At 57.7% G+C, this 12,443-nt stretch overlaps 1 protein-coding gene across 5 annotated transcripts in view; it reads right to left on the minus strand.

The window, feature by feature from the left end:
• Positions 1-366: 366 nt before the first annotated feature.
• NOL4L (nucleolar protein 4 like) overlaps positions 367-12,443 on the minus strand; it is a 66,248-nt gene continuing 54,171 nt past the window's right edge. For all 5 annotated transcript variants that reach the window (XM_049816664.1, XM_049816665.1, XM_049816666.1 and 2 more), the window contains 6 exons: positions 10,143-10,414; positions 9,190-9,375; positions 8,915-9,106; positions 8,676-8,798; positions 8,165-8,366; positions 367-5,036 (listed from right to left, as the gene is read on the minus strand). In XM_049816664.1, the coding sequence (XP_049672621.1) occupies positions 4,837-5,036; positions 8,165-8,366; positions 8,676-8,798; positions 8,915-9,106; positions 9,190-9,375; positions 10,143-10,414 (1,175 nt within the window). In that variant the 3' untranslated portion in view covers positions 367-4,836. The remainder of the gene's footprint in view (positions 5,037-8,164; positions 8,367-8,675; positions 8,799-8,914; positions 9,107-9,189; positions 9,376-10,142; positions 10,415-12,443) is intronic.

Below are 12,443 nucleotides of genomic sequence, written 5' to 3' on the forward strand. Positions count from 1 at the left end.
TGGGGCTGGGGAGCAAATGCGGGCTGGCGCCGGGGCGAGGGGCAGCGGCTGGAGAGCGCCCGGTGCCGGCAGCACCCAGCGGTGCTCGACAGTGGAGGAGAAAGCCCTTTTTGTTATACAGTGTTTATTAAGTAGATTCAGTCTTATATATGATATACAGATTCAAAAGAAAAAAAAAAAAAAAGGATTCCACATACTTATGAAATCAGTGCATTTAGCAAGTAATACCATGGAGATAACAGCTTGATTAACAGCTCATTGGTCTTTGTTAAGTGAGGGGAACAGGGAGTTGGCCTGTGCTAATCATTCCACAAACAGAACAGAATTAAGTTGCATCACATATATAATAGACACACATTCTAAGAATTAAAATATTAAGCCACATTTACTGGAAAAATCCACAGTATATAACACAAATAACTCTTATCAAGCTCGTTGAGGAGGAAGTGCTCATCTGCTTAAGAGCCACATTAAGTTGCATAGGTGCCTATCTGCAAAAATATCATTTCAAAATGAATCAATTGATTAAGCAATAAAGTGTCACCTTAAAAGCTGGATTAAGTGCCATATGCTTTCTATCTGAGCCCTCAGGAAAGCACCGACTTCCCAAAGAGCTGTCTTCTGCTTCGTGTCGGAGCCCCCTGCCTCCTGAGGGAACGCGCTCCCACCCTCTCAACCTGAAATCAGCAGCCAGCTTGGGCGATTTCACCAGGTTCGGTAAAGTATGTTTCCAATTACGCTGATGAGTGTTTCCCCCCTGCTTCCCTGCAAGCCCCCTGGGCTCGAGTGCTCTTCTGCATTGTTTGAACCCTACACTGAGCTCGGCAGCTTTCACCCTCCTGCCTCGGGTGGCAGGAGGAGGATGGTGAAACGGCAGCACTGTGCGACTGCCTGCTTGAGTCCTGGTGCTTCAGTTAACTGAGCTCCGGGTCAGCTCTCGATTTGAATCGCAGCCAATCCGTAAATTGACTACTGGGAAGAAAAAAAATACAATAGCTTGTGCAAAACCCAAAATTGCTTAAAGGGCGTTTCAATTTTGTGGGGTCTTCCTTAGGGTAGGTGCGTGTGTCGGTGGGTGAGTGAAGCTGTGGCTTGGTTAAGCAGACGAACTGGGTGAGGTGCATCTTCCTCTTCAACAGCAGGTCTTGCAGAACACACAGGGGCCGGGAGTTCTGTACATGTAAACAGTACACTTTCACTGAGTCCAAAATTAGGAGCAAAAATACAAAGGTTCACATTGGTCTTAGGTAGATACAGGCGAAGAACTGAGCTGTACAGCTCCGAAACAACCAAACAAAAGTTTCTAAAGCACCACTAAATTATATAAAAATCAGACCATGGACGGATTGTAGTTGGTATTCTGGTGAAATACTATGCTACCTTGTAAAAAGTTTTACAAAAAATTACAAATCAAAAGTATATTAACCCTCTGAGTTCAAAGCAGCATTTTTTTTCATGAACTGGTACTAAATCCGACGGCCACTCATGGGAGGGAAGTGGCCCTTTGGATTGGGGAGGTACAAGTTACGTCTGCTCGCAATCCCGGGAACGCTCTCCCATGCAGAAACACCGTCATGGGAACCGCACATCCAGGGCAGGATGGTTGTATTTAAAATAAAATAAAATTAAATTAAAAAAAATCTATTTTCTTGACCAGTGATTAGCTTTTCTTAAACAAAACCAAGAACATCCAGACCATTTGCTAACCCAGCATTCTCCTTCCACCTCTCAGAATATCTGGAAAGCCGGTGTATTCTGCTCCTGCTCGTTCCTTCTTGTTGAGAACCCAGACTAGCGATTCCTGACCCCGTCCTGCCTAGTGAGAGCGCAGGAATGTGGCTGTGAAACAGTCCTGGAGCACAGAAGAGCCGCAACTGAGCATGGATCAGCTGAAGAGCACTGAGATGTCTGTGGAGCTCGCTCCAAAGAAACTATAAAGCTGCGGCTCACCGAAAAAAAAAAAAAAAAAAAGAAAGAAAGAAAAAAGAAAAAAAAGAGATCCCTGACAGAAATTCGTAGTCAATCCCATTTGTTTCATAACTTGTCACAGATGTGGCTGTCACCGGGGCTTTGGAAATCTGAGTCTGTACCATTCAGCTGCAAGTTATGAACATCAGTTGTTAGGACAGGGTAGACTGTTGGATACCTTCCTACGCAACCGTGAGCCTCATCTGTCTTCTACAGCAGTTTAACAAAGTGTAAGAGCTACTAAACTTCAATACATGCTAAGACAAGTTCAAAGGTGATCTGGTAACGACAGCTAAAACTTGCATAAATAAAACTAAACAAACTGTAGCTGATGGCGATCTGTCCGTAAGCCCCTGGGTAACCTCTTTTTCAGTAAACTGGATGGCAAACTTATGGCTAAAATGTTCTCGATGGCCTCTGACGGGGAGGGAGGCACCGACTCGGGTGGGATATCGCAGAGAGAGAGAATTCCGGGACAGCGATTGTCTCTGCCTCTCCTTCCTTAACGTTAAGACTTTCACAAATGGCTGCGGTTACATATTTTGTCAAAGGTTTGTTACTTCATGGTATTCACACAAAAATAAATATTTACATAAATTCCAAGTATGGGAGGATGCAGTGGACAAACCAAGCAGGCTTGTGAAGTGCTGGGGAAAGCGTGAGTCTGAACCCTGGCTCGGGGGGGCTGGTGTCCCGGGCTGGCCCCCACGCCGCTCTCCTGCCGTGGGCAGGGAGGGGACGGGGCGCTCGGCCCAGGGCACCTCGGGGCGGCCGCGATGCTCCCGGTTCCAGCATCGGCTCAGGTCTAACAAGCCACCACCTCGTCTCTGCACGGACACCCCGACTGCACCGAACGGCCGGGGCTTAGGTCCCTTTTCTCCGAATGCTATGGAAAGTTTACGGTTTGGGGAGAACAGTCAATGCAACGGTGAATCCCTTCTGCTGCCGGGCCAGGCAAGCCTGTCCTCAGGAGCCGCTGGCTTTTTCTCTACTGAGACTAAGAGCAGGGTCGAAGTTTTGCTTCTCTTCCAGTGTGTGGGGAGTATAACCGGGTATAAAGGCTACTGAGGAAACTGCCCGGGTCCGCGCCTGGCTGGGACCAGCCGCCGCCACCGAGCTCGAGCCCGGGCCAGCGGCGTCAGCCCCCCAGGGAGCAGCGGCCTCTGTCCGCCGCCGGCTCAGAGTGACCGAAAAAGAAGAAAAAAGCTGGCTCCAAAGAGAGAAAGTATCTATACCTTTAAAAGGAGCGTATAGGGGTTTACACTTATCGAATTTATATCTGGCGGGGAGGACTCCTGCCCGGGCGGGGGCAGCTGCGCCGGCGTGGGGGCACGAGGAGGAGCTGGGATCCCCGGCAGCCGGTCTCTGCTGCTCTACGTGGCTCCAGAGCACGTTGCATTGCTTGGCTCGGCTCAGCATCTCTGTGCCTGAGCGAAGTCCCTGGGTTTAGCAGCACTGGTAGTAGGTATTGCACTGAGCAAAACGAAGTGCATTATTGGGGGCGGGGGGGGTGGTAAGAGGGCAGAATGGTCATCGGACTACGGTTTTTCCACACTTTGGGAATTGTGGGCTTGTTCCAGGACTGTGAGCGGGGAGGGGGGAGGAGGATCCTGGGCCCCGGAGAGGACTTTTTGTCAGTTCTGCTGCTGAATGTTGCCCGTCTCTCTCTTCTGCAGAGGAGCGAGCGGCTTGCCGCACTGAGCTCACTTTTCAGGCAGAGACCCGGCATTAGCCTTTACTACACCCGTGCGGTTCCTAAACGGTTTATTCTCCTGATGCTACCCCAGGGCTGGTTTCACACGGATCGGAGCAAACAGCCGGGCGCAGCGGGGTGGGGGCGAGCTGCCGCCCAGCAGCAGGACCCTGGCGGATCCGCTGGATCTGCCGGGTCGGTTCCAGCCTCCTCGGCGCGATCCACGCGTCTGCGACACTCACCGTCCCCCAGGACCAGCTCGGCCAGGCCTGGAAGAAGCCCACAATGGAGTGTGAGGTAGAGTACGGATGGTGACCGCAAGACAGTGTTTCTCAGGTTATTTCTTTCCTTCCTTCTCTTATCTGCAATGACTTAAATGAGTGCGAGACGTCCTTCTAGCCGGAGGTCTGCCGAGCTTGCCGAGTCTCTGCGGGAGATTTAGACCCCACTGCTGCTACGGGACCGCTTAGAACGAAGGTCTAAGCAGGACGCTTGCTTGCTCCGTTGTTCAACTGCCACCTACGCTTACTGGAGGCTGAGCAGCCTCGAAGTCTAGGGCTGAATGGCAAACTTGCTCCCTGTGGGACAAGGGCTCCCCAGAGAAACAGGCAGAGCTGCCTGGAAATTAGTAGTGTAGTGATATGGAATGTGTTATTTCACAGGAATAAATTCCTTCTGATCAGACAGACAAAAAACTGGCAATCTGTACAAACTCAAAAGAATCCATTTTCAGAAAAATAAATTACTAAGGGGAGAGGAGGGTCCATTTCTCAATAAATATGTGATTCAGCTCACCTAAGACTTGGAAATTATCTGGGGATGGGTATCTAACATTTGGGTCCACAAAGGTTATTCTAAATACATCTGCAGCCCCAAACCTCCCCAGGCTCCCTTCTGCCCTTGAAAGTCCCACATCCTTCCAAGCCGCAGGTTTGGCTTCTGGTCGGCTGGACGCACAGGTGTTGGTACGGTTCAAAAATGTGTCCTTGTGCCTGAAGTCCCAGGTGCTTGGAGTGTAAAAGAAAACAGGTCTTTTGGATTCCACCTTCTAAAACTACATGTACCCGCCACTTCACGGGAGGACGATGGTGGTCCTGAGCAGGACACCGCTGGGAGCCTCTTTCTAGCAGGTATAAATTGTCTTCTCGACAGAGGAGTGATGCAGACACAGGGAGTCAGTTCTGCTGTAAAATGAGGTTTTCCAGTTCGTCTGCAGATCGAAGCAGAAACGCCGCCGACTCTCGGTAGCCGGCGATCAGCTGCCGCACTGCGCTGATCTCCGTGGGGCTGAGCTGGGCAGCCTGCATTCCCCTGCTGGTGCTGTTGGAGGGGGCCGTGCTGGAGGCCCCACCTTTCATGCTGAGATCGGTCGGACCTGCCAAGGAAAAGCGAGAGGGAAGCTCAGGCAGAGCAGTCTTGCCCGTGTCCGTCCTGCCAGGACAAGATCCCCAGCAGGAGCTGCTGCTCCTGGACCTCTGCACCGGCAGGAAGGTCCCTCCAAAGTGTGGTGCCCTGGACAACGTGAGAAGCCCCAGCTCCCGCACCAGCCAGCCACTGCCTCTACAACAGCCACAAGGAAAGAGACTTCAGAGTCAACATGACAAAAACCCCGTCCAGCAGCCTGTCCCATCTGCTCTGTGAAGGGAGCGCCTGTGGCCGCGGTCTGCCAGGAGCTAAACCGGCACCTGAGGGGTACCTGCCCCGTCAAAATCATCTCCCAGGTTCTGTTTTTGACTCTGCACGTGGAGAGTACCATCCTGCACGGGGTGCGATTCCCTGGTTCAGCGCTGGATAACTACATGGTGTCTGTGCCCACGCGGGGCCGGGCTGTGCTGCGGGGCGAGGAGGAGACGCGCCCTGCTCGGGGTCTCGCACACCCCCCAGGCACCAACATGGTTACATGCTCAGCCTTACATATCAGGTTGGGGTGGTCTAAATGGTCTTCCTAGGCTGCACATTTCTATGGCTTAGTCTGTAAATGAAATGAAGTCCTGCAAAATTTATGATCTGCCTGATGGGCAGGGATAATTCTTTCTCCTAAGTCCATCTCTGCTCCACCTCTAGTGCACGTGATTTTTGGCCACGTACGCGTGCCTGTCTTCTGCAGAACAGGACACGCAGCTGCCCCCGGCTCACAAACCCTCCCGTCTCAATACAGATCTTAAACCTGCAAAAAGTCACAAAATTATCAAGTTCTCCGAGACCCAGGGAACACAGTCAGCCACTGCAATGGCTGTCTGCAGATCGGTGTGCACAATCACACGTGTGCAGCCTGGTTTGGGTGGCTGTGCGCGGAAGACTTTGGCAGGGAAGCTGGTACACAGCTTGAGGAGTGACACAGCCAGGTAAAGACAGGGGAAAAACTGGATTCAGCTTTGCGTTGGACTAAGTAAGAGAAGCCAAGCGAGGTGCAAGAACCACACAATCACCTAGAAATGGAGAGAAGAGGAAAGACGTGTACTAGAGATGTGATACTAGTTAGGGAGAGGAGGCAGGCGAGGCTGCAGCCTAGGGGTAAGGAGAAAGAGAAGACACTGAACTAATTTATCCCCTGGCTGTGGGCTGGAGCATTGCAGGCTGATGGAGCAGTTGGTGATGCTGGAGAAAGGCTTCAGGAGGGCTGAGCTCCCGCTGGGTGGCCTGACGCTGCTGCGGTGGGACACGCAGGAAGATGGAGCAGGGACTGGATGCTGCAGCGGTTTGCAAACCAGGACAGGAGAGTTCAGCAGCCACCAGAGACCAGGTGGGTCCCGCTGTTGGCTGGCAGCAGGGAGGGGAGCGCATTGCGTCGGGGTAGGAAGGAAAGCATCCAAGGAAAGCAATGCTGGAGCAGCAAATGCTGTGGGAGGAGTGGCACCAGCAGAGGACTTCCATGCCAGGCTAATCAGTGCTGCGAAGGGGAGGAGGAGGAGGAGGAGGAGGAGGAGGAGGAGGAGGAGGAGGCCCTCAAGCGAAAGCAATTTCACTGGACAGAAAAGGCAGCAGTAAACGGAGCCTGTTTCCCGGCTCACCAAGGGGGAAGTGGCTGGGAGTGGGGATGCAGGTTTGAGCAAGAATCGCCTCAGGTGGGGGATGGAGGGAGAAGACACTTCTGGGCAGCAAAGCCCTGCAGGCTTTCTGCTCACAGAGGGAGAAGGCGCAGCTCCTTGCAGCGCTCCTTGCCAGCGCTATAGCAGCACACTCTTACCTCTAAAGGGCTCGGCAAAAGCTTGGGCAAAGGGCAAAAAATAACTGCAAAGCAGAGGTTTAAAAAATCCATTAGAAAGAAGCAAGGTGCTGCTGTGTGCTGCTGCCGTGTGCTACATGCGGGGTCTGTCTGCTCCTCCTGGGGCAGGTGCTCACTGGGGCTGCTCTGAGCCATTCCTGCATGTTTGCTGCCTCACATCAAGGAGCCAGCACTCACGGCTGGGCTGGGTGAAAGGAGGGTGCAGGGCAGTGGGGGGGGCCTGGGCTGCTCTGGGGAGGAACCATTGCTGCCTCCTCAGCGGCTGCAAGGATTAGGTCTCAGCAGCTGGAGGCCGGGGCGGGATCTTTATTCAGGGTTAAGAAGCATTAGGAAGGGATGATAAGAGTTAATCCCAGACAGGCATCTCTCAGGGCTCCGGAAATCGCATCCTTCCAAATCCTCACTCCCCTCGGGGCGGGCAGGGGCAGGGCAGGAGCCCAGAGCACACCGGGGCAAGTGAAGGCAGCCGAGGACCAGGGCGGGCTCCAGCCTGTCGTGCCACCGCTGCCGGGAGGACACAGCCAGAGAAAGGGCTGCAGCCCAAGGGGAGAGCCTTTGCCCCATCCCACACCTCTCTCTCCTGGGTGCCAGGGAGTCACCAGGTACGATGGCACCTCCCCAAGTGCCCTGCTCAGCCCCAGTCTACTCCGCTCCGTTCACTTGCAGCCGACCCCTCAAGCCTCGCCTGTGCTCTCCTTCTGCCTTCCCACCCTGCAGCCTCAGTCCTGTCCCACGCAGCCCCCCCAGCCCCTCGTCACCCTCCTGACCTGCGGCAGGAGCTGGCTGTGCCCCGGGCACTGCTGTAGAGACCCTGAACTTCACCAGCCCTGTCCCCATCCCCATCCCCGTCTCCGAGAGCAGCCAATGCAGGCTGGGAAAGGAACAGCTCATACCAGCAACAAGATCAGGGCAGCGATAGGCGCCCGCTCCTGTTAATAATTAATAGCTGGTAGAGATTCTCTTTTTTTTTAAGTGACACTCCTTCCCTCCACCAGTGCCACCTAGACTGTCCTTCCAAGTTCAGTTCAACAATTAACCATCCACCGATGAGGCAAGCTGAGCAGACAGGCAGAAGAAGGGCCTTTGGAGCGGCTCTGCGCGGCGGCAGGAGAGGTGCTGCTGTGACCGGGCTTGGCGTGAGCCATGGGAGCAGCCCCCGCCTCCCCTCCAGCGACCAGCTCAGCCGCGTAGTGCAGGATACTGGGGAGCCCGCGGCGCGCTGCCTGGGTGGGCTCCCTGTGCCACCGTGGACCCTGGTGCAACTTGCGACCACTTACCGTTACTGTGGTTGCCCGTCTGGAGGGAGGCAGGCGGCTGCAGGCTGCCCCCCAGGGACCCGTAGCCACGGTAGCTGTAGTTCAGGCTTCCATTGATGTAGACTGGGTCTTGGGAGTAAGATGAAGCTGGCAGTGAATAGGAGGAGTGGGTGATGGCTGTGGAGTCTCTGGAGTGTTGCTTGTCTAGAGCAATCGGTTCATCCTGCATGAGGGAAACACAGACATAGTCCAGCAATGAGCCCAGCTGTCCTCTGCAGCCGGCGCAAGGGACAGCGCAGGGACGCCTGGTTTCCTGTGGCTACAGCAGTGCCAGCCCAAACCAGCATCCCCGGCCCCGCTGGCCTGAGTCTTAGCACACACCACAGGGCCCTGTTCTGCAGCCCTCTGACTTTTAGAAAGACTTTTTAAAATGCTTTACCAAATTGCTCAGAAACGTCTCTCCTTTTCCCCGCCCTGCCAGGGGATGCTGTCGGCTCCATCCCTCGCCCACCTCCAGCCGCATGCAACATACCTGGGAGGTCTGGTAGATCTCCAGCCGCATCCTCTTGGCTGCTTTCCGCGTTTCGCTCTCGCAGGCGGCGGCCAGGATGTTCTCTGCCATGGCCGAGGTCAGGTGTGGTGGCGTGGGCCTGGTCTGCAGAGACACAAGCAGAGAAGGTGCTCAGGGACCTTCTGGCCCAGGAGTGGTGGCAAGCAGCAGGGCGGCCCAGGAGTCGTGGCAAGCAGCAGGGCAGCGGGGTGGCTACTCACCATCTCCATCCCGTTCTTCTTCATGCGGCGGCAGGACTTGAGGTAGGTGCGGATACGCTTGCGCGCCCGCTCCTGGAACTCGGGAAACTGCCGGCTGCAGGACTCGATGATGGCCTGGATCTTCTCCTTGGGCTGCTTGGAGATGGGAACCATCCGGTCCAGGTTCTCGTCCACAAAAAGGCGCACGAACATCTGCAAAGGAGAAGACAGATAGATGGTGGGAACACGAAGACAGGAGGCAGGCGGGCTCACCCTCCCCGTGGCACTCTCCTTACATTGAAGGCCTTTAGCCTCTCTGGGTCCATCCCCTCCGAGTCATTTATCTTATCGTTGTCTTCGTGGTCATCATGGTCATCATCATCTTCATCGGCCGTGGGGGCCCTGCCAACGGTCAGGTCCTCGGGGCAGCCGCTGACCTCTGTCTTGATGGAGTCATAGCTGCCGGAGCTGTATGGAGGGGACTGAGAGGAGACAGGGGTTACCGCGAGCAGCCCTCACCTGCCCACCCCTGCCCAGGGTCACTAGGAAAAAGCCCTTTCTCCTTGGCTCACTGCTTCTGTCCCCTTTCCTCATGTCCCCCTGCAACCTGAGATGAACCCCCGGCCGGGCTCCCCTGAGCACCAGCTCCTGCCTGCTTGGGGCAAGGGGGACACGGTGGCCTCAGGGAGCCTGTGATGGCCCAAAGTGCAGGCAACGCAGCTCTGGCTGGTGGGGGCCGTGGCTCTGCCCGACCTTGTGCAAAATGCTGCCCGGACCCACCGGGTACGGGCTCCTCCTTGTAAGGTGGGAGCACCACGGCCGTAAGGCGAGCCCACTGCAGAGCCTCAGCTCTGGGAGGTGGGGTGTGGGGGATGCCCCTGGCTCTCCCAAACCATCCCTCGCCCTCCCTCTGCCAACCACTCGCTCAGCACTCGGGCTGATTTCTGCTGAGCAGCAGCAGCCTGGAGGCTGGAGCACGGCCAGGCAGAGCTGCTCTGCCGCAGCAGCGGCGGGCGAGCGCAGCGCTCGTCCGTCCTTCCCTTCCTACAAGGGAAAGGCTCTCAGCCCTGCTGCCCCCACTCTGTGCTTTCCCAGCGCGGGGGCAGGAGCTGTGTCCCTGCCTGGCCTGGGAAGCCTCACGTGCGGTGGCTCCCAGTATGCCGTGCCCCACGCCCAGCTCCAGCCAGGGACGTGCGGCCATCCCGTCTCACCCAGCCCCGGCAGCAGCTGCCTGCAGCGCGGGCCATACCTCTGCCGTGGTCTTCACCGCGTACTTGACCCTGCTGCGCAGCCCGTCGGCGCTGCAGCTGTCCGACTGGTAGGAAGGGGTGACGTGGGCAGGCGCGAGTTTGTCGCAGAGGTTGATGGGCTGGTCATCGGCGGAGGTGGTGAAGTCCATGGGGGCCGCGGTGCCATTTCCGTTCATTTCGGGAAAGGCGCTGTCGCCCTGCGTGCTGCTGGAGGTGGAGGGGTTCAGGGTGGAGGAGCCATTCCCGCTGCAGCTCTCTGACGAGGAGTCATCTGCAAAGAAGGACGTGCGGTCACTCCCGTGGCACCCTGTGACCACCTCCCCGAGGTGGACGAGCGGCTCTGCCCCCCTGTGACGCCAACCTCCCTCGAGCCTGCCTGCGGGACCACCGGCACGTGCGGCGCGGATGTGCCGCTTCTTCGAAAGCCCCTGCCTGGCCAGGGCTGCTCTGGGCTCACTTGGTGGGTGAGTCGCCACGTGTGCCGCCGGGAGCCAGGCCGGCACAGCTGTGGTGCGGGTCCTGGGATGCAGCAGCCAGAGGTACAGATGCCAGCGTCCGCGGCTGCAGGGCCATCGTCACACGACTCCGCTCCCTCGTCCCTCAAAGCACGCCAGACGCCGCCGTGCCCCGGTCCGGGGCCACCTGTCCCTCTGGCAGGTGACAGTCCCCACGCCTCCGCCTGGGGCCACGGTGCCTGGGCTTGAATAAGAACTTTGGAATTTGGTCCTTTTCGGTTTCTGTTTGCATTGCAGGGAGGAGAAAGGCGCATTGCCTCTCCCACCCAGGTCCCTCGCCTCCCGGCATGATCCTGCTGGCCCAATTCGGCGCTGGGTGCAGAGGTGATGAGCTCCAGAGCCAGCGGCTCGGGGACGTGCTGCTCTGCAGAGTGCTGGGGCGTGGGGTCAGCACAGGAGGACAGGCTCGCTTGGGTGGGAAAACCCTGAGTTTGTGCTGCCTGGAAGCAGCGTTAGGAGCTCTGCTCCCAGCGGGCACGCTGCCCAGCAAGGCTCCTCGGCACGCTGCTGTGGGGAGGGGGCAGGGGATGCACGGATGTCCCTCCTGTCCTCAAAGCCCGAGTGACCTCCCACACCCTACGCAGACACTCCCGCTTCCCTGTTTCCACAAGCCCCAGCGCCATCCCCACAGCAGCTCCGTGGCCACCCCTTATCCCCCAGCACCCGAACAGGCAAGAGCCCGCAGCCCGGGGGGCCCGGCCACGACAGTGCCACGGCACAGCCGGTGCACAGCCCGGCTCCCGCTCGGTCTCAGGTCCTGGCACCATCCCCCTGCCCGCGCACAGCTCCCACCACGCCGGCCTCCAGCCTTGTGCCGCTCCGAAGAACGGCCCGGCCGCGGCAGAGAGCTCGTCCCTGCCCGTGCCCAGCGCTGCCGGCACCCGGCCCTGCCTGCACCCTGCCAAAGAGCCCAGCCCTGGGGCCAGGCACGACATTTTCAAACTGCTCGGCCCGTTTCCCCTTCCCTCCCCCTCGCTGCAGTAAATCCTTTATTTCATTAGGTGCCTCTGCGAGAGGGAAAGGGCGAAGCACGTGGGGAGCCGCTTCCTGCGCGAGCGTGCGCCGGGCGGTGAACAAAGAAGCTGCCGGCAGCGACGAGCAGATGGCGGTCCCCGCGCCCGGCCCGCGCGGCCGCAGGACAATGAGGTCGGGCCGCGGGACGGCCTCGGCACCGCGCCGACGGCTCCTGCCGCATGGTCCGAAGGTGTGCGGGCGCGGGGCGGCGCGATGGTGCCTGGCTGCTGCCACCCACCCTCCTCTTCCTCCTCCCCCCTGCCAGCACCCGCTGGGAAACTTTAATGAGAGGCTCGGCAAGCGCTCCTGTGACCCTGCAGCAGCCCAGGACTTTGTATCCCTTAAAATAAACAGACTTGAGGACGCTCGGGCATCCAAGCCGACCGTGGGGGCTGGCCGGGGTTGCCACCGCGTGTCCCCAGCCACCCCGCCACGGGCACCAGCGCTCGCTGCCCAGCCTCGCGCCTGCGCCAAGGCTGCTCCTGGCCCCACGAGCCCCTAAATTAAAAGGTCCCCACTCGAGCGACCCGCTCAGCAGAGCTCCCTCCCCCTCCTTTCCCTTGTGCTGATCCACTTATTCGTCTGAGCAATGACCAGAGCTGACCTAATCCCCAGGGTGGTGTTTATGTGCCGGGTGCTCCGGGCCAGCGGCAGGCGTCACCCTCCCCGGCGTGGGGCTGGCTCCAGGCAGAAGTCCTTGCTCCTGGCCGGGGCCGAGCACCGGCTCTGTGTGCAGGAGAGTACGGGGCTCCAGGGGAGCTCAGCAGCCAG

This window comes from Accipiter gentilis, chromosome 14 (assembly GCF_929443795.1).
Source record: "Accipiter gentilis chromosome 14, bAccGen1.1, whole genome shotgun sequence".
Lineage (NCBI taxonomy): Eukaryota > Metazoa > Chordata > Aves > Accipitriformes > Accipitridae > Astur > Astur gentilis.